Below are 27,003 nucleotides of genomic sequence, written 5' to 3'. Positions count from 1 at the left end.
TTAGTATGGTCTTCCCCTGCTATCCCCCGCATTGTGTTTAAGCCCTCTCCCCCATGCCCCCATTGCATCTTACCCCCATTCAGATAATTAAAACTATTTGAGGCAGGACCTGATGTTCTGATACGTTTATGCAGTGCTCAGACAGTGAGGTTCCACCCATCCAGAAAACTCTGGGTGCTATTGAAATAAAAATTATTATTATTATTAATAATACATAAAAATCTATAGCTATCTCAACTGGTTCATAAAGATGGCAGCTACTTATATTTTTTTGCACCCTTCCCCGTTCTTCACTAAGTGCGCACAATTAGGGCTGAGAAGAATGCTGTGTATAAGTGATGTCCTGTAAACACAGCTTTCTACAAATAGATGGAGAAGGAAGCTCTTAGGCAAACTAAAGAATTCCCTTCCCACAGGAGCTGCCAGCCTCCCACAGCTTGTAAAGCAAGTGAGCAGGACACAAATCTGTTTCACTCAGATCCTGCCAAAATAAGCACAAACGGTGGTGTCATTGTTCAAAAACACTACATTTCAGGAAACTGGGCGTTGGTTCGTTTGACAAGTAAGGTGTCCAGAACCAGAAATGCTTTACAAAGCACAGGCCACTTGTGAAAAGCAGATGCATTAATGGCATTGCCAGTCATTGGGGTTCAAATTACAGTTTTCCTGTATCCAAATCTTGGTAAATATATGCCATGTATTAATAGAAAGGATATGTTCTCACTTTGTGTATAAGGAGTTGAGAGCTGGGAAGGAAGAAAACCATCTACCGGTAATTCCAATCTACTACCACAGTAGCCAACACTTAAAACTGCAGAGTATTAGTACTGTAGGTTGGTGCTGGTCGAGACATTACATTGCAGCAGAGATTTGCTGCAGGTAGAGAGTTCTGCACTTCGCTGTTAATGGCCAGTCAGGATAACTTCTGAATTAATGAATGCCAAAGTCCCTCCCTCCCTCTTTCCTTCCAAAAAAGCTTTTCAAAGACTTGCCTTTCCCATGAACTAGAGTTGGCTGAAAACACAAAAAGTGATTGACAAATATTCCAGGGAATAAGAGCAGCATGTTCTGTCCACCGTTATTTGTGGGGTCATTATTCATTGTTACTGAGTAGCCACCGGGTATTTGTGAAAATGTTTGTGCAGCCTCAAAGTTTATTCCATTTTAGCACAAACGATTCTGCACCTGGAAATCTGCACTTGAAAGTGTACTACTCCTGGCTTGTGATTCTCCTTTGTATGAAATTTCAGTCATCTAATCAGGGTGGAGAAAGAATCCCATGCGACTTGGACAATCACTCACGAACAGCACAGAGTCAAAGTGAACAGTTAATAAATGACCCATAAACTGACATTTTTTCACATAAACTATGTAGTGAAAGTAAGAACAACAATATTTGTTGAAATTAGGATTGGGTCACGAACGGAGCAAAGTGCAATATTAGCAGTGAATATTATACCCGCTTTTGGGCTACTGGCAATCATGAAATAAGATAAAACAATTGATAAAACACATGCCCCAAACGCCAACTGCTATTGGTGCAGACATGAAAAGGGCCACATGCTCTTACCTGAAATTCATCTTTTATCTGGCTGGAATTTGTCTGCGGATCCAGTCTGCTGATGTTGTAATATATGGATCGGAACTCACAAACCGGAATTGCTGTGTTGCCACAGAGACATGCCTCTAGAATGGCATCATGTACAAAGACATACTGCTCCTGCACAAAGCACAGGGACAAGATGTTGCAAATTAACCCCGTGCTAAATAAACATCACAAAATTTCACAGTAAACTTAAATCCATGGAACTGTCAATGCTGATTTTGTTTAAATTGTGCTCACTACAGATTTTTAAATGTGAGTGTGTGCACACATGCATGCATGTTGTGGAGGATACAACTTGAAGAGCTCCCTCCACCAGTTGCTGAGTGCTACTGCTGATGAGAGGCTGGTCTTGGCCCTGAGCGACTTCTGCCAAGATGGCCTGGTTAGTATTGTTCTTTTTACAAAATAATTTTACCATGTAAAAAGAAAACCTGTATCTTATAGTTGGAACCAGTTCTCTGCTCCTTATGGGTGACTGCATCCCTTAATTCAGTTATAATAACCTGAAAGACAGGAGTAGATGACACTACTCCAGCAATGTTTCCAGTGAGGAACAAAAGACAGAGATCCATATACCACTGCCTGTGCCATAGATTTGTGCAGAATGTGCCTCATCAGCACAAATGTTCAAGCAGGACAAAATTCAAGTGTACTCATTAGGCCCATAAAATTCTACATTTGTGCATGTAAATGGGCAGTTTGCGGATTTAAACTGGGAAATTCTGCTTGCAGATGTGTCACAAGATGTGCAGTTACAGGTTTTTGCAAGCACAACAGCATTTTGTGAGTGAACTTGTTTTGCCCACCATTAAAAATGTGGCTTATACAACCCCTTTCAAATGTAAACGTAAAATGTGAAGCCTCTGGACCCCAGAGGCACAATGGAGGGAAAAAATCAGTATAAACACTTAGTCTAGGACAAGTATTCCACAAATAGTTTAGGAGCAATTATACTCTGGTGGTGCTATTGCAGTAAAAACAACAAGATGCACGACCAGCTCTATTCCATCTCTCTCGTTTGTAATGGACTTCTGATTACTAGTAATTTGAAAGATGCATGGTTTTCCACAGGATAAACAGAATGTTCTTTACAGAGACCATATCCTGGGAATGGAGTCCAGCAGAATTATAATTGTTCCCCTTTTTTCTATGCTCTGTTGTCCTGATTCAGCAGGGTAATTAAGTACATATCCAGCTTCAATCAAGTGACTAGTTCTACTGAAGTCAATGGGTCCATTTACGTGCTTCAAATATGCGCATGTACTTAGGCAGCTTGCTGAATCAGACTCCAATTCTTTGGATTGATTAGGGAAATGTATTTTGTGGCATATTTCACATATTTGTTTAGCTACGTGTAATTAATTGATATCAAATGAGCATTATGTAAGGGTTCAGATATTAGGTTGATAAGTGCAGTATAATAGAAGAGCATAAGGCTCTTCTGATGGGTCAATGCATGTTGCAATATGTAGAAACCTGGTACAATGACACACACCAGGACTCATGAGATAGTTTGATACAATGCAAGACAAAAACTGAACAAGGCACCAACAGATGAGTATCTGGGTACATGATTTATCCTTATGCCTTGGGTACACTCAATATGTGCCTGTACTGGGAGCATTTAATACATGCCTATTCAAGTTTAGCTACACAGAATTCCATACAACAAGCTGGTGGTGGAAACAGGCATTGACCTAACTCACTCATAGGCTTCTCTTGAGTAGAGGCTGACAGGAGGGCTGTAAAACAAGAGAAAATAGCTGCTGGCACCTACCTCTGTTTGTACCAAATTGACCCTCTGGGATCGTAGCTCTCGCACACAGTTAAATATGTCTACAACACCTTCATTCTCTGCCATGTCAAGCATGATGTCAATGGCAATAAAGCACCCTGTCCTTCCAGCACCAGCGCTGCAAAAAAGAATGAAGCCCTGATCAATAGACCATGAAGAGGCAGGGCTGTCAAGAGGAGAAAAAAAATCTGTGTGTTGCAGGCACAGTTGTCTTCCTTCATTAGCTGCCCTTCTGTACTGAAAGACTGGTCTTCTGTGTTGCTGAAACAGCATGAGACATAGGAGAGTGAGGCTAGGTGGTTTTCTTGGGAAGGGGAAAAGAGAGAGGGGTAAGAAGAAAAACTATTTCTCAGACACTAGTAGGAAGATCAATGAAAAATATTCTAGCCCTGTCCAGCAATACTTCCATAAGCACTCGAGCTACAGAACATCTGACTCTGTTATGAACTGAGACAGAGAGGAAACTCATGCTCTTGTAATTAGAGGCAGCTTCAGAAAATATATTTTGGAAGAGGTTTTCCCATGTGACTTTTAAAAGCGCTCTGCCATACTCAGGTGCACATGTTGAAGGGGGCCCTAGTTCAGTACCCGCAAGATCCTTCTCCCATTTTAGTTGGTGGGAGTTACATTTGGTACATGGAGAACTGGCCTGGGGTGGAGAGAGTCCAGGATGGGGGTTGTGAGACTGTAGAGAAGGGAGCTTTGGGCGACTCAAGTGCTTAAATTTAGAACCCCCACTGCTTGCGAGACTTGAAACCTCTCACATGAATGGTGTTGTCAATAAGTCCCCTCTCCCACTGGGGAAGTCATCCGAGTTGTCTAAGTGTGACAGATAAAGAGAGGAGGAAGTCTCTCCCCATTATCCTAGAGGAAAGGAGCAAACTCAGCTAGAGCCAAGAAAACTTTCGATGTATGAAACTCCAGACGGTGCTGTAAAGCAGAGAGATCTGAATGAACATGAATTAATGTGCCAGATTAATCAAGGGCTGAACAGGGGGAAGATATTTTTCATTTGCAGAATTTTAATGAATAAGTGGCATTTCCTCTCTCTTTATCTCTCTGCTTTTCAAAATTTTAACAAATAGTTATACCATTTCTATATTTAGAGGTCACTGGCAGGCCATAAATATCGAGCAGTGATATTATCCAGCAAGGCACTGGTAGGGAGAATTTGGTCATTACCACTTAGAGCTAGTCATTAAAATTCAAAAGCAGATAAATAACAGAGAGTGAATGGCATTTATTCATTAAAATGTGAAGGATGAAAAATCTCTCCTCTCTTTCTCAGCATTGCTGAATCAGGACCAGTCTCTTTCGAAGGCCAGGCCTGGGTCACAGAAGTAGCAGATAGAAACCCAGAGTTGTGGAAAATAGCTACCACCTGCCAGCTCCTGGGGTTTCATTTGTATTTTATTATAAATCTGCCTACCTGCTAAAGACAGAGGGATTAATTTATTTCCCTTTTTGGGGTGGTCTTGGAATTTATTCTCTCTTCCCCCTCGTTTCATACATGCACTCCCTAAGAGGTATGGGACAACAGTTGTAACTGGGTTATGATTGATTTGGTTTGGAGGGGAAAGCATGGAACAGCAATTGTGTTCTCTGACCTTGCTAGCTTTTCATCTATGCCTCTTCTATAAACAGATATGTTTGTATGTTTTATTGGAGTGGAAGCATTGGGTAACCAGCTGCTATATACTATTTCTCTGTTCTGGTAACATCTTTCTTGCAATGGGATATTGGCAACTCTTGTTCAGTGGTTGGAGGCCACAGTGCTAGTATATGCATATATTAATGCAAATACAAAATCAAATGCAGCTCAATTTTTTTTAAAAAAAGAATGGATAATTTTGTGACTACCACTTGTAGCTGTCCTCACTATGCGGGGTTACCAAGACATCAGCTCATCGTCACATGGTTGAGGAAGGGACTTTTCACCCTGTCAGACATTACGTAACTGGTTATGTGAATTTTGGAGGTCTGGTGCCTCTCTCTAATGCAGGGGTGGCCAACCTGTGGCTCCGGAGCCACATGCGACTCTTCAGAAGTTAATATGCGGCTCCTTGTATAGGCACCGACTCTGGGGCTGGAGCTACAGGTGCCAACTTTCCAATGTGCCGGGGGGTGCTCACTGCTCAACCCCTGGCTCTGCCACAGGCCCTGCCCCCACTCCACCCTTCTGGCCCCCTCCCCTGAGCCTGCCATGCCCTCACTCCTCCCTCCACCCACCAGCCTCCTGCACGCCACGAAACAGCTGATCAGGAGGTGTGAGGAGGGAGGGGGAGGCGCTGATTGGCTGGGCTGCCGGTGGGCAGAAAGCACCGGGAGCAGGAGGAGGGGGGAGATGATGGGGGGCTGCTGATGTATTACTGTGGCTCTTTGGCAACGTACATTGGTAAATTCTGGCTCCTTCTCAGGCTCAGGTTGGCCACCCCTGCTCTAATGCATCTGGCACTGGACACATACTGGATTTGATGGCCCACTAGTCTGATCCAAACGAACAAAAACAGCATTCCTATGCTGCAAGGACTTCACTAGGTTCCCCAATACAAATACTTACCAGGAGTCATTTTCGAACTTTGGGAAGGGGCAGGACTGTCAGGTCTGTCAGCAGGAGGCTGTACCTAAGAGGCAGCATGGGTGAGTGGATAGCACACTGGAGTTGGTCAGGAGACCTGGGTTCTGGCTTTGCCACTGACCGGCTGTATGACCTTGCCCAACTCACATTACCTCTCTGTTACCCCTGCCCTTTGTCTGTCTCACACATTTAAACTTGTTCGCTCTTCCAGTCAGGGACTGTTTTCTCAAATGTTTGTACAGTGCCTAGCTCAAGGGGACCTGAGTCTCAGCTGGGGACTCCAGCGACTACTGCAATACCTGTCGTAATTATAACAGTAACCTGAATAATGCTCAGAGTTAGGGAGCATGTAATCCAATAGTTTGAGTCTTCCCTCTTCTTAAACAAGCAGGTGTCCCTGGTACACTTTGGTCAAAGTTGCTCTTAGGAAGTTACATGGCAGATTTCCAGAATGAAATTAAACTCCCAGGCTCTGGGCTAAGTGAAGGCTAAAAATTATATATAATAGTTGGCATCTCCCACTGGGCAGGGGAGCAGGAAGACCCGATCTTGCCAATGGCTGAAGAGCACAAAGTAGAAGCTGAGGTGCATGTGTGTACATGCAAAGGTGGTTGAAAGTTCCCTTCTGCCTGCCCTGAGCCCCTCACTTGATGCTGCTCTGAGTTATGCCAGTTGCCACAGGAGGGTGAAATTGCAGCCAAGGATGGGTATCCCAGCCATGCACCATTTCCCCCCACTACACCAGCAGCATGAAGGGCACTGGGCTAAGAGCCCTTATAGCACCAGAGGATCCTCTTCATTGGAGTGATCCCTCCCTGGTCCAATGATGCCAGCTCCAGGGCCAATTTACACCAGCAATGAAGCATAAAGCAGCCACTGCACAATGGAGAACCTGTTCCACTGTGCGCAAGTTCACCTCGAAGGCCGGCAAACTATACCGTTAACAATAAAAGGTAGCTAGGTGGTCACTAGGTTGAAAGAAACAGGAAAAACTTAAGAAAACTGACCGGGAGAAAAATGAGCGATGACAGACAAGTAGACAGACAGATTGCATACCTGCAGTGCACAACTATAGGCCCCGCCTCAGGCGGATTGAGGAACTTCACCTGCCGAACAAAGCCCAAGAGGCCTGTGGCATAGCAAGGAACCCCGTGGTCTGGCCAGCTGGTAAAGTGGAACTGCCGAATCTCTCGGATCTCATGGTAGCCTTTCTGAGGAGACAATGCAACCTCTATTTTTTTCCCTTCGTGTCACAATCACCATATTTCACTGCATTCTTTACCCATTTAGAGGGCTGAACTACCATTTAAATATAATTATATAAAGCCACATTTCATATACCACTTCTCACTTCTGGAGATTTCAAGGTGAAAGATCAAGAGATTACATCTTCCACTACAACTGAAGTGTATCACATAAGCCTGAGGATTATGAAAGTGGTTACCAGCTCCCCATTCACAGTGTACTGTCTTAAATGCAATTTAAAATTAGCTGATCAGTAACATTATGGGGTAACTTCAGTGCTAGGGTACCTTTGCTCAACCACCCCTGCAAAGGGAGACTACTAGTGGTACAAATTCCCAGCTCATTTCCACTCTAGAATCCAGTCTGTTCCATTAATTTTTTTTCTCATGATGTGAATGTAGTGCTAATGACTGACAGGCCTGGAAACTGAAGGCCATAGAGCAGTTAAGGCACAGGCTGCAAAAGAGCAAGCTTCCCTATAATCACCCATCAGTGCATTTCAACCCTATGAAGGAGGGATTGCATCTAGTGCTGAGAGAGTAGTTATGTTGTTTCCATACCCATCCTTGGCCTCTGGTGAGACTACAAACAAGGGCATCAGCCCCTGTCTGTTCTGATACAGGTACTTGTTCTCTAGGAATTGGACCAACACCACCAGTTTACTCCACACCCAGGCTGCCAAAGAGCTTCCACTTAGTTACACCATTTTGTCACTGACATTTTGGGCTGTGGCACAGAGAGTGCAGGGTACCATATTCCATTACCAAGCCCTTTGATCTGCCAGACCTGCCTTTGGTTATTTCTTGCCAAACAGCTCAGTGGTCAACAAAATATGAAATCAGGGCACTAGAAACTGGAACATATTCCAGTGTAGCTGTGATGAGGTTTAATGAATGGTGTGAGTTTTCTTAGAAAGCTTTAAAATCACTTATCAAGTGCGTGAGGTATGATTTGGGAAGACCTGCAATGGTCCGTTATTTAGGCTTCCAATTTCCACCAGTGCTTAACAAAACCTTCCACTAAACTGCAGATTTTTGGAAAATACACATAGTTAGGCCCTGATTATTATTTTTATTTGTTTTTTAAAAGGGCCTCTGCCTGGGATCTAATTTTACTGGGGCTTTTGCCCCCCACACCTGCAATTTGCCAGTGTGAATAACTACAGTCACTGTTCATGGCATATAGACATCTACCTAATGGAGTCATAGATGCATTTAGACATTTGAGTGCTATGAATTGTAACCACAGTTATTTGTGCTTCCATCTAATTGCTGATATGAACTTGGAAGATGCTTCATAAACATTGGATTAGTAAGGTAGAAAACAAGTCAAAATTTAACACTCCCATATCTACAAGCTTCCCAGTTATGTCTGTGTGGAACCATGCTTCAGATCCCAAGTGAGGTGTTATGTCTGAAGTAAAATTGACTGGGGACTTCCTTACCTTTTGTACAGTAAATGTGCGTATGACGTACTCTGCCAATGGCTCTGTCTCAATTAATGTGACTTTAATATCTCCATAGACCTCTGTGTCATCTGGCCAGTATCTAACACATTTCACCTACAAGAAGAAAAAATAGACTGTAGGGATGGATGGGATAATGGATTGTGTAATTCAAGTCCAATCCAAAAACTGGATCTTTAGTAAACATTCAAAGAAGTTAATTTAACTGCATAAAAATGTTTTTACATTTGTAATTATTTCTAACATTGTGACTGGGACTCAAATCTGGAGCACTGACATATCGTGAGTCTGTTCTCACAAATTTCTCAGTCCAGTTTTGCAGACGTAATTGTTTTGACCAATTCAGAGCAGCATCCAAATATCAGAATACTCATCTGAAAAAGGACCCAACCTTTTGAGTTTTGCCCATCGGTTCCAACACGCTTCAGTAACCTGGTGGCTACTTGAAACAGAAACACTGAACAAGTCTGACAGCAGCTGCTCTGACTCACCTGGCTACATCTGTTGTGTGTCCTAATCACAAAGCATCTACAGTATAGCAGAGAAACTAACAGCTCAAATACCACCCTCATGCCAGTGGTAACCTCAATCTGGTCAACCCCTCCTGTGTCAGCCATCTACCCCTCAGTGTCAGTAAATGAGCAGTTTCTAGAAAGGAGCTCCCCATGTAGTAGTTGGCATTTCTGAAGAGATTGCTTCAGCATGCAAGGAACTAGTACCCGGAGTAAGTGGGATATGGGGATAACGCTCTCAACATTGTGGCCCAAATAAATGTTCTGAAGGAAGGAAGGATTTCTAAAACCTCAAACAAGTAAAATTACTAAAAAAAAGGGGTGGGGAGAGAGAACTGGACATTGAGGCTGGAGGAGCTGGGAAGTGGGGAACATAGGGGAGCAGAGTAGGAAACAAGGGTGGGATAAAAGAGATGGGAAATATGGGATAGAAGACATTGTAAGGAGTTAAGAAAAGGAGGAAGGAAAAGCCATTTCAAGGCCATGCAATTTGAATACGGATTATTTCCTTTGAATTGCTGGGGAAGAGCAAACCCTAGCCTTAGTTAGGCTTCCTAGGATCCTCAGAAACAATTAGGCCTACCTGACTGGCCCAGCTACTTGGCACCTTCCAAACCCATTCCCTGGAGCCACTAGTCTCTTGGTTATCTTTAAAAGCCTAGATTTGCCATGATAAGTTCTCCTATCCTGACTCTTTATACCCCTAGTCCTTGTTTCTGCCATTCTCTTTGTACATGGCCTCTAACCGAGTGGGGGGAAAGTCCGAACCTTCAAAACCTAGCACCTCTGCTATTCTCCATTGATACAGTGATCCTTCAGCAGTCACTGAGACCAGATTAAAGAAACTTCCCATATTCTTGCTCATGTGAACTTTGCAGATAAAGAATAAGTCACATACATTACACAGAACTCTACTTTGTTTCTGTAGTAAAAGGGTCAGTTTCTCAACTGGTACAAATTGTTGTAACTCCACTGAATGTAAGAGTTAACCTGATTTATATCAGCTGAGGATCTGGCCCAATATATTTCCATCAAGAGGAAGCAAAAACACGATGGAGAAAGGTGCTTATCAGAGATGAGGGGAAGCAGCTAGGAAATAAGAAAATTAGAGTACAGTTTTAAAGAAGAAACCTGAGTGGTTTAATCTATTCTCTTGTTCTTCAAAGTGCAGTAAGTGAGAGATATTTACAAGATACTTAGAACAGTAAAATGTTACTATCTGCTCCTATTTTGGCTGTATCTGGTGAGGAAGTGGTGAAAAGCACTGGGAATACAGCCTCCTTACCCTGCCAACTTCCACCAGGTTGGTGACCATGACAACACTTGCAGAATTCTCCTGCCAAATCATTCTCCAGAAATCCTTAACCGTCTCTTGCATGGGACCTGGGGTAGGAGAAGAGAGAAAAAAGGACATCTTAAAAGGGTACGTTTAACATCAGCAATCCATTTCAGCTGTTCTTTGCCTGCAGCCCTGTTCACGTTAAATCCCACCCTTCTTACGGGGTATTTCCTTGCTCTTCAAGGTGACATCCACTGAACAATATTGACTTCTTTAATAAAACAGATACTCTGTCTAGCAGGGCGGGTGAGATTTTAAGTCTCCAGGACTGTAGAAACTGTGGTGATGGATGCATTATAAGTACTAGAGAGAGATACAGTACGCAAATAGATACATATGATCAATCCAATACATTATGGATGTACCCCTGTGGCTCTGGGGTTAAGTCACCATAGCAGGTTTATTAGAGCAGAGCTTCTCTGAGCTTGCTTCTCCCTCCTCCCGTACATTGCAGATGAAAGCCTGTTTCCTACCCCAACCCTCTGTCTACCCTCACTGTCCCTATGCCCCACCCTCCAGATTCCCTGTAGAGCTGCACTCCCTACACCCATGTGCCCTCAGTCCCCATCTCTAGTCTGCTTTTACATATTAAAATCTATCATCGCATAGACATGGAAGGGGCCAGTGAGCAGGCCAGTTCAAGGGGTGGCATAGGTGCAAAGTAGGAGGGAGTGAGCATATCTGGTAGTGAGGGAAGGGGTCCTGGCAAAGGGGTGTGGCTGATAATGGTGTAGGAGGGAGTGGGAGGGCAGTAGGGACATCTGGGATGTGTAGAGGGGAAGCATGGAGAAATAGATATCAATGTTGATAGCTAACAACACAAATCTTCATGTTGCTAGTATTTTTAAGTGGTGGGAAACTCCCCCACAATATCTTCACCAACTTGCAGGTGAGGCTGCTCAATTACATTTTCTATCAACTCAGTCCACTGCAAATCCAGGAAGTCACCAGTTATGGATATAATCATAAACACACCAACCCCCTCCCACAGGCCTGACCATGCAAGCATCATAATTAAACACATTCTCAGATTCTTCAGCTCCATAACAAACTCCCTTTCAATTCTGACCCACCTTAATACACAACCAATTCCTCAATCACATTCCAGTGCACAACTTACTCTGACCTCATTCTTCCTGGACAAATTACTCATTATTGACTTTACTACTACACATAGGTTTAGATGTTCTTTATGTTAATCTAGCTCCGGTTGTGCATTTGAGTATGTTTCAAATATCCTCACAAGCAGTGGACTGGAATATGCCTGATTTTATTTTCTGTGCATGAATACCACTCTAAGCTTACAGGTATTAAAACACAGGAGATGTACTCTGAGAGTGGCTCTTGGATCAGTTTAACACATCATTGTCTTTAGAGAAATAGTTAGAAGTAGGAGACTGTCACTTGCCTTGAGTTGCAATATAGTGACGAGGGCGGTGGTATCCCTGGGAAAATATAAGAGAAGGGAAAACAAATCAGGAAGGTCCATTAAAATAACACGTCAGAGTGAGCAAACTGGCATGCATTTTACTTCTTCCGGTAGAATCAGCTGTTGTGTGTGAATGAAGCACTAGCACTAATGGGTACATAGAAATCCTACATGAGACACGGGGTCCCTTTGAGGAATTACAAATGGCAGGAACTGCTTTAGTCCTCTTTAATAATTCAACTACCATGAAATGTTTGGAGTTTTCATAGCATGGATTTGACAGTACCAGAGAGAAAACAAGAATGAGGCATTTTTCACATTTTCTCAAAGAAACAGCAAGTCCTGCAGCTAAACTGGAGGCACTCTGGGAAACCTGCTTCACTACTTAGATTAGAAATTAACAAGCAAAAATCTGTGCCTTCTGGTCTGAAATGCACACACCTGCCTCTACAGAACAGACTCAACCATCAGTGATTAAGTATATTTTCAGTTTCCTCCATTGAGGGATCTCTTCAAAAATGTTATTAAGGATTAAGAGATGCATAAAACAAACAAACAAACAAACAAACAAATAATGGAGATATCCCATCTCCTAGAACTGGAAGGGACCTTGAAAGGTCATCAAGTCCAGCCCCCTGCCTTCACTAGCAGGACCAAGTACTGATTTTGCCCCAGATTCCCAAGTGGCCCCCTCAAGGATTGAACTCACAACCCTGGGTTTAGCAGGCCAATGCTCAAACCACTGACCACAGTGTGTGTGTCTGGGAGGTGGCTATGTTTAAAAAGATATTTCCTACTACTAAAAAAAATACCGGTACACATATAATGCCTCCCACGCTGCATCCATGTAAACCATCAAGAAGCCACAGGTCTATATTAATGTTATTGTGAGAGGGGTGATATTGATTTCTGTGTCCATAGTACATGCATCTTATATTCCACTTGTGTGTGTGTGTAACTATCAGACCCAGAAATCTCATGTATGTAGGTGACTCATAGAGAGAGACAGACAGACAGACCACCCTCCCCAACACAGCACAGAGCTGGGATAAACTTTATCAGCCCTATCACATTTGCAGTGAATCTCTCTCTAAGGGTATCTCTACGATTGGAGCTGAGAGGTATGATCCCCAGCCCAAGGGGACATACCCCCACTAGCTCTCATCAAGTTGGTGCACTAAAAATAGAACATAGTCATGGCAGTGTGAGTGATGGGAGGGGACGGGAGGGGCTAGCTGCCCCAAGTACACGCCGTCAGAGATCCCAGGTGTGTGCTCAGGGCAGTTAGCCCATCCCGCTGCTCACACTGACATGGCTTCATTGTCTTTTTACCACACGAGCTCAATGTGAGCTAGGATCAGTATGTCTCCTCAAGATGTGAAACTCCCTCCAGCTCTTAGTGTAGAGCTAGCCTAAGAAGTACCATGCCTACAATCAGATATGATAATATGGTTCTCTGTCACACAAGGTATGTCCACGGCCCTTACATCTATGTAGTTGGCGTTTATGTAGTCTGAGTGAGGGTCTCCATCCAACAGCTGCAGTCTCACTCTTGAATGATCATCTGAAAGATGAAAAGAAAAAGAGTAAAGTTAAAGATAAATAAAAGTGCTAAGTGTTTCATGTGTGGTTAAATGGAGAAGAATATGGCTGTCCTAAGGCAGTGGAAAAAACAAGTGGGCAGATGTACTATAATTGAGCTTTCCACTTGCTGCTTTTTGTAACTGGCTGATTGAACACATACAGCTGTATCAAGACTATCATGGTGTTATCCATAAATTTGTCCATGACTTCTTTTTGGTATTTAAGGTGTTACCTTTACATCCTGGGGTTACCTTTTATTTATAGTAGGCATTCATTATTCACTGAAGTTAATATAATCTGTTACGAGATTTACACATAACATGAACATTCTTCATTTTCTGGATCTCAGCCTTCATCCTCTTAGGGAAATGTCCAGATCACAAAAGCCAACACTTAGAACTAAATGGTAGCTTTCCTGGTCTGCTCAGAAGAGGGGCCAAGGATTGACAGGACTATGGAAACTGAGGTGAGAGTTGAGATTGGGATTGTTACAGAAGAGAAAAATAAATGAGGTCACAACAGAGATATGTAAAATACTGAATATAAAGATGGTAAAACAGTCACTCCTATTTAACCTCTTTCATCATACGGAGATGAGCTCTGTGAAGCTTGAAAGCTTATCCCTTCCAGCAAGAGAAGTTGATCCAATAAAAGTTATTACCTCACAGACCTTGTCTCTCTCAAGAAACAAATTTTTCAGTTTTCAATAGAACTGAAGAATATAAAATTTAAAACTGATACCAAGGAACATTCTGTTTACATGGGAATGTATACAGCACAATGAAGCTATATAACTCATTGCAACAAGACCACATTGAGGCCAAGAGCTTAGCAGTATTCAGTTACTTTAGATAGGGTAAAAAAGCATAAACCAATCTCTGCCTGAAGTTACGAACAAACTTCTCCATGGGCGGATTATTCCTGAATTTTGCACTTGAGGATTCTTGCACCTTTCTCTGAAGCAACTGGTGCTGGCTGCTGTCAGAGACAAGCTACTGGGCTAGCTGGACACTGATCTGATTCGGTCTGGCATCTCCAATGTTTCTATGGAATTATGTACAGAAATGCCTAAGTAAGGATCAACTGCTGAAAAATAGCTTCTATTTTGGGTGCTCAACACTAGACACCTTAGGTCTGATTTTTTTAAGAGGTGATGAGGATCCAGAGATTCCATTCACTTTAATTCCTATGAACTAGCTATCTACAAATCATCACCCAAGGACTAAGGCACCAAGAATTTAGAGGCACTTCTGAAAATTTGGCCCCAAACATCTAACCGGTCATTTGAACACTATCATCATGATTAAACACAAAATCACATGCAAACTAGAGGCCTGATCCTATACCACTGAAGTCAAGAGATGCTTTGCCACTGACTTTAATGGAAACAGGATCAGGTTATAAGCAGGCAGATTTATGTGCATCAGTTCTGGAAATCAGGGCCCAGATGCATATGGACATGTATTGCAATTAATTTTCTTATGGGAGAGGTACAAAACCCAATAGTCTCTTGACTTTTTTAACCCAAATGCAATGGATGAACCTGCAAATACAGACACACTGTCATGGCCACAACACCCCACAATTGTGCTCAAAATGGTTATGCAGGTTAGGCAGACAGGAGTTCTGTTATATGATTTGGGTTCACAGATATGGGTTTTGTGGCTGTAGTGAGTACTTGTGTATTTCTGCAGGAGCACCCATTGAGCCCAGTTTTAGGGCATGGCTACACTTGCAGATGTAGAGCGCTGTGCGTTAAACCCACCTTCGTAGAGGGCAGTAGGGAAAGCACTGCAGTCTGTCCACACTGACAGCTGCTTGCGCGCTGGCGTGGCCACATTTGCAGCACTTGCAGAGGCATTGGGATCGGTGCATTATGAGCAGCTATCCCAGCATGCAAGTGACTGCAATGTGCTTTTCAAATGTGGGGGGGGGGAGTGGGGGAGTGTGACAGGTAGTATGTTGTGTGCATGGGGGGGTAGAGAGAATGAGTTTTTGGGGTGCTGAGTGTGTCAGCATGCTGTCTTGTAAGTTCAGACCCCCCTTCTCCCCTCCCATCCCCGCTTCTCTCTCACTCACTCAAAGCAAACAGTAAATGTTTGCTTTTCTCGGAGCTGATAAGCAGCCGGCTTCTCCAAAACAGAGCTTTGAAAGGGCATTTCCGCATTCCTGCAGCCGATTTCACAACAATGACAAGAGTGGCCACTTGACTTAAGGGGATTATGGGACATTTCCGGAGGCTGATCACAGCGCAGTAACGCAACACCTCGTTCACACGGGCACTGCAGTGTTCCAGCGGGGGCGCAGCAAACGTTATTCCACTCGCCGAGGTGGAATACCAGCAGCACTGTAGCTGCGGAGTCAGAGCGCTCTACATGCCTTGCCAGTGTGGACGAGGAGTGAGCGAGGGCGCCTAGGGCTGCTTTATTGCAATGTAACTCGCAAGTTTAGCCACACCCTTAGAAAGTTAGCGGTACTTAAACCAGTACATTGGGAATTTTACTTAACCAAATGGTTAGACAGACAAAAGAATTTATACTAAGAGTAATTTACACAGACAGCCAGAGAGCTGATTAGAGTGTGTGTATGGAGGCAACACACAAAATTTACTGCAGACAATTGCTCGCAAGGCATGGAGCCAAGTTAGTGAGAATTATATGGAACAGAAATTAAAACGATCTTAGACGTAAGGGGGGGAAAAGACGACATTCCTCTATAGTGATGTCACAAGGAGATCAGAACGGTAAGAATGTCTAGTTTATTGCAACAATGTAATTGAAAAGAAACAACAAATGTTCCCACCTAGCTATAAAGAATCACAAATTGAACCTCTAAGGGACTATCCTAAAAAGATGTCTAAGAAGGTGGCGGCAGGAGAAGACTATCACTTGTAGACATTTATACATGGGGAAGGACCGAGGAAGGCAGCACTTTTGTTGTCATAAAGAATAATATTTTTCTTCAAAGAAAAAAAATGCTGCTTTATCAGTAACCCAAAATAAGCTATGAAGAAACAATCATTTGAAATGAAACAAAGAAAACTTAAAAACAGAGGAGGCATTTAGACTGAGGTCCAATTCTGGTTTTGGACCAACTGAAATATACTGCGAGCTCAGTTTTTCTTCTGTGGAATTGGAGTCATAATATCTCATTGCACTTTTTATAGAAATGAGATTTTATTTTTCATGGGAGAAATATTTTGCTCATAGGGTGAATGGTGTGACAGACAGCCTCTGTATATACAATAAATGTAGGAAATATTAATGATGTCTTACCTTTCAGGAGGGAGTGGGGCCTTTAATCTAGTTCATATTTTTAGGGGAACTGGCTAGATAAAAGTTCATGAAATAACTTATCTTTTAAATTAGATTTTCCGAATGCTTTACAAAGCTGTTAGGAATGTACCTTATGGGGGAAGGTACACAGTACATTGATGCACTAATAATAACTAATAGTAACACTAGTGCTCTCATAAAGCATCTATCGATTTTAAAATGCTTTACAAAGGAAGGCAAATATCCTTTTTTTTAAATGGGGAAACTGAGACACAGAGATGAGGTAACCTGCCCAAGGTCACACAACAGGTCTGTACTAGAGATGAGATTAGAACTTGGGTCTCCTGATTCTTAGAACTTTCCATTACTGGACCACACTAGTTCAGAATCCTCTAATCTCTGGCAAGCTAAGCTCAAATTCAAATCAGAAGTTAAAGAGTGTGGGTGAATTCATTTCACATCACAAAATCACCAAACATTTTAGCATGAGTGGGAGCATCTGCTTAAAAGCAAGCTCATGCCTACAAAATCCAGGGCTGTGAGAAACTGCAGAACCATTGTAATGACATTTTTTATCATTTTATTTTGCCATATCATCTTCTACCCTTGTGAATTAACACAACTTGAAAAATTTACAAAAAATTGCCTGTAAACCTGTTTTAATACCAACTCCAAAGTGACAAGAATTTCACTGAAAATAGTTCCATTCTAGCACACCAAATTCATCATTTCAAACTTGTGTCAAAATTTCCATTTTTGAATAATTGTGAAGGTCAGTGTGATTATTTCCACATCTCATTTTGAGTCTAGAGTTATCCCATGAAATGGAAGCTAAACTGAGGCATGAGGCAACATTTTCAGTGAGGTGAAGACGGCAGCCAGGAACAGGATATTGCTCAATGAGGAAGTCAGGAACATAAACTAAGCTCACTCCGTCTCCTTGGACTTAGAAGGGTTTTTATTCTGTACCCATCCCTGTAACATAGTTTTTATTTTTATGAGCTGTCTGGGTTGCTGTCCATGGTACTGACTCAATTCTATGTTTTTCTGCACGGAAGAAAATTCGGACTGAATTATTTATGCTTCATTTGTGCTCTTTGACAATAGCTCAAATGCCTTTGCAAAAGCTGTCCTTTCTGCACTTTCCATAATTTTATATACTTCAATGATGTTCCCTCACAATCTTCTCCATCCCAAAGGATATTTCAAACAACTTTTTTTTTTAATAGTTTCCCTGTAGGATTCTCTTTGCCTTTTGTTCTGTATTTTTATTTCTATGGCCTAAATCATGGCTTTCAAGTTCTGGTCTGTTTTGGAGGCTTGAGGGACTGCACTGCAGCAGGAACCCTGGGAGAATTCTGGCTGACTCGGCTGTAATTACTCCTGGGGTACTAGGAACAGCACTTCCCTTTGACAGCAGGCATCCCACTCCATGCTGGGGACAGTGCTCAGCCCAGGGGAAAAGGAGAGGGAAAGACTTGTGCTGTCTTAGACTATCAGATTTTAAGGCCAGAAGGCACCATCATGATCATCTAGTCTGACCTCCTGCACATGCAGGCCACAGAACCTCACCCTCCCACTCCTGTAATAGACTCCTAATCTCTGGCTGAGTTACTGAAGTCCTCAGATCATGATTTAAAGATTTCAAGTCACAGCGAATCCACCTGTACACTAGTTTAAACCTGCAAGCGACCGAAGATGCAGAGGAAGGCAAAAAAACCCAGTCTCTCTGCCTATCTGACCCAGGGGGAAATTCCGTCACAACCCAAATATGGCACTCAGTTGACCCTGAGCATGTGGGCAAGACCCACCAGCCAGACACATGGGAAAGAATTTGCTGTAGTAATTCAGGGCCCTTCCCATCTCATATCCCATCACCGACCATTGGAGATATTTGCTGCTAGCAATGGCAGATCGGCTACATGCCATTGTAGGCAGTCTCATCACACCCTCCTCTCCATAAATTTATTAAACTCAGTCTTGAAACAAGTTAGGGTTTTTGCCTTACAGATCCCAGGTACAATTTACTTCCGCATTCCCTCTCTCCCCCTGCCCCCCGCCCCTCCCAGAGACGGTCTCAGATCTCAGCATCCCTGACTTTGAATGGCTAGGGGGGGATACGATGAAAATCTGGACCAAAAAGTTCAATAACAGTTGCCATGTTTTCTTATCTATATAATTGGACAAACCAAAACCTCAACACCAGATACCCCCAAACATTTTGGAGGACTAAAAACCCAGGCCTCAAAATTATTCTAAGTTGTTTCGCCCTAGGCACATTTTTATTTGTCCATATACAGGCAAACAGATTCCCGCTTCCTCACTGGTCCCTGGTCTACAAAGAGGACTCTTCATTTATCCCCCAATCTTTGCTTGCTTTTTCAGATCTTTACATTAGAGGCTAAATCCTAAACCCAGACACACAGCCCATGTATCTTGGCTGTACTGAGTTCTGCTAGGATACCTCCCCCAGCACCGAGGAAACTTCAAGGCTGAAGTAATTCCCACAGAGAAGACACATTCCACCTCCCCAGCAGGAAAGCTGAAGAATCTGTGTGGTTATGAAGACATGACCCCAGCTCCCCCCAAAACACCTCTGTGTACTGGGTTGCAGAGATCCCCACAAAGCAGAGCTTCACAACACTCAAGGGAACTAGGGCCCACTGTGCTGAGTCTCTGTATCCTTTCCTCATGTGCAGTGGAACTTGACCTCTTCCACTGCAGTTTGGGCTGTTTGCAACGGCAAGAGTTGGGATTGGGAGAAAGACCTACTGGTATCTGCACAGAGAGGTCAGTGCCCTGTTTTAACACAGTGCTGAGAAGGAAGAGTGAGCTGGGAAAGATAGTCCTCGTACTGTATCATTACCCAAAGGGATGTAAGGATAAGCTGTGCTATGATTCGCGGAGGGGTGCTACTGTGAGAGGTTACAACAGAGGCACTTAGAGAAATTACAGCAAAATCAGAAAGCCCTTCAATGCTCTTCCCATGGGGACTTGTGGTTCCAGTTCCTGGAGCGGTGAAACAGTAATAGAAATATTTAGCAAAGCATCTTCATTGGCATCTGTAGCGTTTTAATAAGTAAAATTGTAAAACTAATCAGTGCAGACTCTGGCTTTTGACAGCAATTGATTTGAACCACAATTATGCACTTTGTTAAAGGTGCAGTGGTTTCATTCACTATTTTCCAAGATACCTAGTTTGCTCAGAATTTTGTAGCATGTACTCAATGAGGACACATCTTCTCATGATTGGCTTTAGGGAGTCAGGACTCCTGGGTTCCATTTCCAGGTCTGCTGTCATTTCTCTGAGCCTGATCCTCTTGTCTTCACTTAGGCATAATTCCCAATGAAATCAATCATCAGTCAGGCTGAGAGGACCAAAAGAGAAGCCACACTATGTGGTGAACATCCCATTTCTTCTCTCCCAGGGGCCTGGTACTCCCAAACCAGCATATGGATAACTCCCACTGACATCAATAGGAGCTATTCATTTTATGTAGCTGGAGAATAAAGCCCCAGCAGATACTGGAGTTGGAACTGTACCCTCAGCAAGTTTGCAGATGACACTAAACTGGGAGGAGTGGTAGATATGCTGGAGGGATAGGATACAGAGGGACCTAGATAAATTAGAGGATTGGGCCAAAAGAAATCTGATGAGGTTCAACAAGGACAAGTGCAGAGTCCTGCACTTAGGACGGAAGAATCCCATGCACTGCTACAGACTAGGGACTGAATGGCTAGGCAGTAGTTCTGCAGAAAAGAACATAGGGGTTACAGAGGACAAGAAGCTGGATATGAGTCAACGGAGTGCCCTTGTTGCCAAGAAGGCTAATGGAATTTTGGGCTGTATAAGTAGGGGCACTGTCAGCAGATCGAGGGACGTGATCATTCCCCTCTATTCAACATTGGTGAGGCCTCATCTGGAGTACTGTGTCCAGTTTTGGGCCCCACACTGTAAGAAGGATATGGAAAAATTGGAGAGAGTCTAGCAGATGGCAACAACAATGATTAGGGGGCTGGAGCACACGACTTATGAGGAGAGGCTGAGGGAACTGGGATTGTTTAGTCTGCAGAAAATAAGAATGAGGGGGGATTTGATAGCTGCTTTCAACTACCTGAAAGGGGGTTCCAAAGAGGATGGATCTAGACTGTTCTCAATGGTACCAGATGACAGAACAAGGAGTAATGGTCTCAAGTTGCAGTGGGGGAGGTTTAGGTTGGATATTAGGAAAAACTTTTTCACTAGGAGGTGGTGAAGCACTGGAATGGGTTACCTAGGGAGGTGGTGGAATCTCCTTCCTTAGAGGTTTTTAAGGTCAGGCTTGACAAAGCCCTGGCTTGGATGATTTAGTTGGGGATTGGTCCAGCTTTGAGCAGGGGGTTGGACTAGATGACCTCCTGAGGTCCCTTCTAATCCTGATATTCTGTGATTCTATGAACTGTTGTAAGCATCATTAACTCCTGCTATGTGCTTTGAGAGTCACACTCAGAGGGATCACAGAGTCCAGCTAATAACACCATGCCTCCTGGTGTGGGCTCAAGAAGAGTAAGGAAGGGGATGCTACACTGCTGCCCAGGACCCCGAGTCTGGGAGAAAAGATTCCTTTTGATACCTGAATTCTGCTTGATTTCTGGCCTGGCCTGGCCTGGCGGCTAGTGCATACTCTCCTGGTCCCATGTCCCAGCAGGGAAATTATGTAGACTCTACTGGAGTCAAAATTTTGATTTTTTTTTCATAGAATCATAGAATATCAGGGTTGGAAGGGACCTCAGGAGGTCATCTAGTCCAGCCCCCTGCTCAAAGCAGGACCAATCCCTAGACAGATTTTTGTCCCAGATCCCTAAATGGCCCCCTCAAGGACTGAATTCACAACCCTGCAAAGACTTCCATTGATTTCAGTGGATGTTGGAACAGGCCCATAGGCTCTTCAGATATCTCCTTTCTTCCCTGGACACCTTCTTTCCCTTTAATGGCATCCATCCTGAGACACCTCGGAAATTGTGAGGCAAAGAATTTCATTCCATTTATCTGTTCCTATCTCTTCTGTTACTAAACTCTCCTTCCTGTCTCCTAGAAGGTCTATTGTCTCCTCCTCTGCACTCTTGATTCAATATGTATTTGAGGGGAAAAAACTCAATCTTGTTATTTATCTTAAACTCGTGTACATCCTTTCTCTCCTTCTCTACCTCCACTTTTCTTATTTATGCCTTTTCACCCTCTCTGCCTCTGGACCTGAACTTATATTATGATGTTTTAGACCTTGCAAACACCTCTTCCTTAGCTTTGATTACATTTTGCATTTCCATATTCAAGAACATCACCTCCTCCCTCTTGATTCCTACTGTATTTATATTTATAGCCAAAAGACAGCACAACACTTTGTCAGACAATAATTCATCCTAGTTGTTAGTACCTGTTAATAATTATTAACCCCTTAAATCCTCTTTTTATTGTAGATTAAACTCCTTCACATATTAACTATTCTGCCAGACTCTTTATGATATTAGAAAGGAGTGTGTTTGAATTCTAAGGCCAGAGTGTTGGTTCTTGACCTGTAAGTGACCTGGATTCAGGAACTTTATGTGACCAAGTATTGGGCTTTACTTCATTATGGTTGGTGCCTCCAAATCTGTGGGATTATACATGTCAGGGAAAAGACCCATCAAACTGATAAAAAAGTGTCTGTAGAAGTAAGTTATAAACAGAACGGTGTGACTGACAAGGGATTCATGTTATGGCAGATGTTCTCTGTAATGGACTGTGTGATTGATAAGGAATCATTGTTACTACAGATGGGTTCTGTAATGGATGAAACAATGACCCATTGAAAGATGTTTTTAACTCAGTAAAACTGCTGGTTGTAACAGCTGTCAGTAATAATGATCAGATTAGAATTCCCTTTAGTTTATTGATCATATAACCTAAAAATTCCATAAAAGAAATTCCATAAGTAATTAGGTAAAACAAAAATCTCAAAACAAGACACAGTGAAATTAATCGCGGGAAAGCAATTTTCCCTTACAAAAAGGAGATCCTCTGTCTCATACTCTATAAAACACAAGGGATTTGAAAGTCAGATCGGCAAGTGCTAACTGCTCAAATCTCATCATTTACAGAAGACAGAGACACAGAGGCCAGGTTTTTACCTGATATCAAGGGTCAGAATGCATCTATTATTTCTGTATTCTGTATAGTGCTCTACTAATCTCAGATAGTTAATCTTTGATTAAATAATTCCATTTGAGTCTATTTAACAATCTCAAGTAATTAACTTCAAGCACGCAACATTATGGACATTTCCCCACTGTGTCATTTCACATTCACCTTGTCTGATTTCACTATGTGTATTTTTGCCATGTGCTGCACTTGGTGATCTCTCAAGTCCTAAATTGGACAGAAACTATAGTTTAGTTGCTTCTGTCCTCCATCTTCAGTCATGTCCTCTGCTTACTCAAAACTACCTGAAAAAATCGCCTCACATATTTTCCTCATTACATACACCACTCATAAATACAGGGCACTTTCTTCTTCAAAAACACTGGACAAGTTTTCACTCGAGTACTACCATCTCCATTTTACAGATGGAGAAACAGAAGCAAGGAGGTTAAGTGACCTGCCCAATGCCATAGAGTAAATCAGTTGCAAAATTGGGATTAAAATTAAGGAATTCCTGATTTACTTTCAATCTCATCATTATTCCTCTAGATCAAAAGGTTTCTAAACCATTCTACACCATGCCCAACAGCCTGTTGCTTGAGTTGTTGTTTTTATATCATTGGTGCCACAGATACAGAAGCTGGAAAATAAATTATATTCGAAAGGTATTAGTGGATCTCAGTTCATGATTAGGTAGGCTCCTAATGCTACAGTATTAGTTCAGTTTCTTTTTTCATGTTTTCCATTTGTTATAGTGATTTCATTCTGTTTAGATATGAGCCTGAGCCATAAACTTAGGATCCAAATCTAGATCTTCCCTGCAGGCAGATGGAAACTATCTAGATCCAGGGTTTTGGCTCAGATCCATTGTTTAATTCTGTTGCTGCATCAGATTGTGCAGGTTAAACCACATCCAGCTGGAACACAGACAAACCAAACAAAAAAACAAAAGCGAAAAAATCCCAACCAACCAACCAACCAAAATGTGTCAAACTTTTTTTGAAACTAAAAAAAAAAAAGAAAAGATTTGGTTTGGGTATTGACCAAGTGTCTGGGCAGAGGAAGAGCTTATTTTATCCAGCACAGTTTGCCCATTCTGACTAATTGTTATTATTATTGTATACATCACATTGCGCTAGGCAGCCTATAAACACATAGTAAAACACTGTAAATTCTCCAGAGTAGGAACTCAATCTAAACTGTCAAAACAGAGAAAAGATGTGAAATAAGCAGTATTATTAACCCCATTTTATGAATGGGGATCTAAGGCAGACAGACAGACAGTGACGTCTCCCAGGTCACCCAGAAATCTGAGCCAGATCCAAGAACAAATTCTAAATCTGATGAGTCACAGTCGAGTGGCTTAACCATAAGACTATTCTTTATGTTTGCAAGAAAGATATTTTCCCCCCTGGCCAACATAAAATGTATAAATGCATGGGGCCTAATTTTCCTCTCATTTACACTAGCATGACTCACCTGGCTTCAATGGAACTCTCAAAAAGTGTCCATTTGTGTTCCTGGGTCAATTTCTTATATCAATGATCTAATACAGGGGTTCTAAAATAGCTTCCATGCTGCTGAATGTATCTCAATAGAGAGAGAGGGTCTCACACACCTCCCATCTCATTTACAATCCCATAACATCCCTGTAGCAACTACACCGATTGCTCACTTGAGCAGGTAAGATTGGGAAGTGTTTAATGTTATTTTAGCTGTCAATGTGATTTAGGAGGAACAAGGAACAGAGCTTACTCCATATAAGCAACCAGCTCTCTGGAGACCACCAGTGAGTGCTCTACAGACTAGAGTCTATCAACTTCTATTCTAAGGTAAAAAATCTGTTCTCTGATCCACATCTCAGCTCTGATATTCCTAGTTGCCCCTTGAACTCCCATTTGTGGTATTGAAAGCTCTGTGTATGTAGAGATAGAACAGACTCTTGGCATCACAGTCCACTGTGAAAATCTGACAGCAGGATTTTGCCCTTAAGTACAAAATCTGAAACACACAGTGGGGAGTGAAGGGGGAGGGGAGAGAAATCATAACAAGAAGCTTAGCCTGCAACTAACTAATTGAACTGTTCAAAGGCTGGGCATTTTGAGCCATTTTTCTTTATTCAGGCTCTCGAACATCTGTCCAGATGCTGACAAACACATACAGTAAGCTCCGTTTAATTTGAATTTGCACCTACAGGAGATGATGTTCCCATATCTATTCTTATTGCGGTTTTCATCTTCCTTGGCCGTATCCCAAGATGCCGTCTGCCCCTCGGGTAGAGCCTGAAAAATAAACAGTGGAAGAGTGTTTATAAAAAGAGTGGCCAATGCCTTCAGGTGGTTTAACATGACAAAGCTCGGCAAAAATAAAGGCGATGTATAATTCAGTACTCAACCAACCAAACAGCTGTTCTCAAGGAAGAGAAGGCACATCGGATTATGCAAAAGGCACAGCTCTGCAGAGACCATTAGCACCCTTTGGCTTATGCTGGCTAAGAATCATTTTCCTCGTGCAAGTATGGACCTAAAAGGAATGGGGAAGTGCATTTGCTTCTGGCGGCATATTTACAGAGTGAGCGACGTTCCCCCTACAGTGCAGGGTCCGTGAGGGTTTCACACACAGATGCTCCTGAGAAAGACCAGATGGCTGAAATGCAGAACTCAGTCTTGTAGGATATTTAAATGGAAAGTATATAGGGTGGTTTCTCCTATTTCTGGATTAATAACAGTGGGATACCAGTCTTCAGTAACTACACCATACAAACCTTCTGCTAGTTTTTTTAAAGGAATTCCTACAAGGCTTTCCCACCTCGCCCACACAGAAGGATATTATAGCTATTGTCTTTGTACTACACAGGGATTGAGCATCAAATGCTGCATAAAATGTACACCCAGACACACAGCTAAAGGACAGGGCCACAGTTATAAACCTGGGATTTGTTTCTTCGAGGGGGAGGTCCCACATCCCACTGCTCGCATTTAAACCACCCTCTGACTTGGTCACATGAGTCCCTTTGGATATGATCATATGGACCATTTTCCAAAATGAAGGTTCTTATGGAAATAGCCAGGAAAAAGGCACATCTCCTGGGACATGGCCAGGGAGGCAGACTTTCCCCTCTTTGCAACATGGCTTGAAGTGTCTGTAAATTGGGATGATCACTCAAGACATAGCCAGGGAAACTTCAGCATGGGCAGTTCAGAGAAGCAGGAGCAGCGTTCTTTTGGGACACAGATGGCACTGACCTTCTCTTAGTGCCACTTGCAAAGCTTCTCACAGCTGAGACAGAAAACCACAAACGTGAATTCTCAGCTGTAGTCCCATTCTGGCTTTGCTCAGTGTTGGGAACGTAAACGGCCGCGCCTACTTACCTTCCCCTGAGATTTTCTGTCACTTTGCCAGTCCCAAGCATGACTTGTAAGCAAATGCAGTGTTCCAAGAGAATAATAGCAGTGTTACAAACTGTATTATTTAGGATTCTTAGGAAATAATGTTTTTTTTAATTTAACCCTTGGAGACTTTATTTTGCCTTCACTAGAAGCGAGTGGTTTGCAATAGCCCAAATTTGAAAATAAACTCACATGCATCTTCCCAAGCCATCCAGGTCTATTATTGTGTCTGATTGGGGATGGAAGAGAGACATAATAACCAGGATCTACAAACCTGACACTGCAATAAAACGTGATCCGAGTGACTTCTTGGCAGATCTTGAATTTCCTCTCATAGAGTTCCAGGACAGATAATGTCAGGCACATCTATGAGTGCTGTTGACAACAGGGAAGGCAAGACCCAATTCAAAAGCCCAGGAGCAAGAGGTGATAACAGTAATTGGTGAAGGCTTTGATCACACTTCTATTTCCTTTTACAGGGAGCTACTACATAATAGCAGCTAATCTCCTGGGCAAAAAAAATAAGTATAACAAAGTGGGTGTGGGAGGCTCATTTTCATCTTCAAAGAGAAAGGAAAAAAGGTGCCTTATTTTTACATTAGGATCTAGTTACAGTACATTGACCAGAG

The 27,003-nt window shown here is 42.6% G+C and overlaps 1 protein-coding gene across 5 annotated transcripts in view; it reads right to left on the bottom strand.

Moving 5' to 3' along the window:
• PTPRT (protein tyrosine phosphatase receptor type T) overlaps window positions 1-27,003 on the bottom strand; it is a 707,111-nt gene that overhangs the window by 13,036 nt on the left and 667,072 nt on the right. For all 5 annotated transcript variants that reach the window (XM_034787359.1, XM_034787363.1, XM_034787360.1 and 2 more), the window contains 8 exons: window positions 25,180-25,267; window positions 13,457-13,533; window positions 11,949-11,985; window positions 10,487-10,584; window positions 8,669-8,785; window positions 7,036-7,190; window positions 3,384-3,519; window positions 1,571-1,720 (listed from right to left, as the gene is read on the bottom strand). In XM_034787359.1, the coding sequence (XP_034643250.1) occupies window positions 1,571-1,720; window positions 3,384-3,519; window positions 7,036-7,190; window positions 8,669-8,785; window positions 10,487-10,584; window positions 11,949-11,985; window positions 13,457-13,533; window positions 25,180-25,267 (858 nt within the window). The remainder of the gene's footprint in view (window positions 1-1,570; window positions 1,721-3,383; window positions 3,520-7,035; window positions 7,191-8,668; window positions 8,786-10,486; window positions 10,585-11,948; window positions 11,986-13,456; window positions 13,534-25,179; window positions 25,268-27,003) is intronic.

The sequence above is a fragment of the Trachemys scripta genome, chromosome 12 (assembly GCF_013100865.1).
Source record: "Trachemys scripta elegans isolate TJP31775 chromosome 12, CAS_Tse_1.0, whole genome shotgun sequence".
Taxonomy (NCBI): domain Eukaryota; kingdom Metazoa; phylum Chordata; order Testudines; family Emydidae; genus Trachemys; species Trachemys scripta.
The sequence above is the reverse complement of the archived record's forward strand: the minus strand, read 5'-3'. Positions and strand labels throughout refer to the sequence as shown.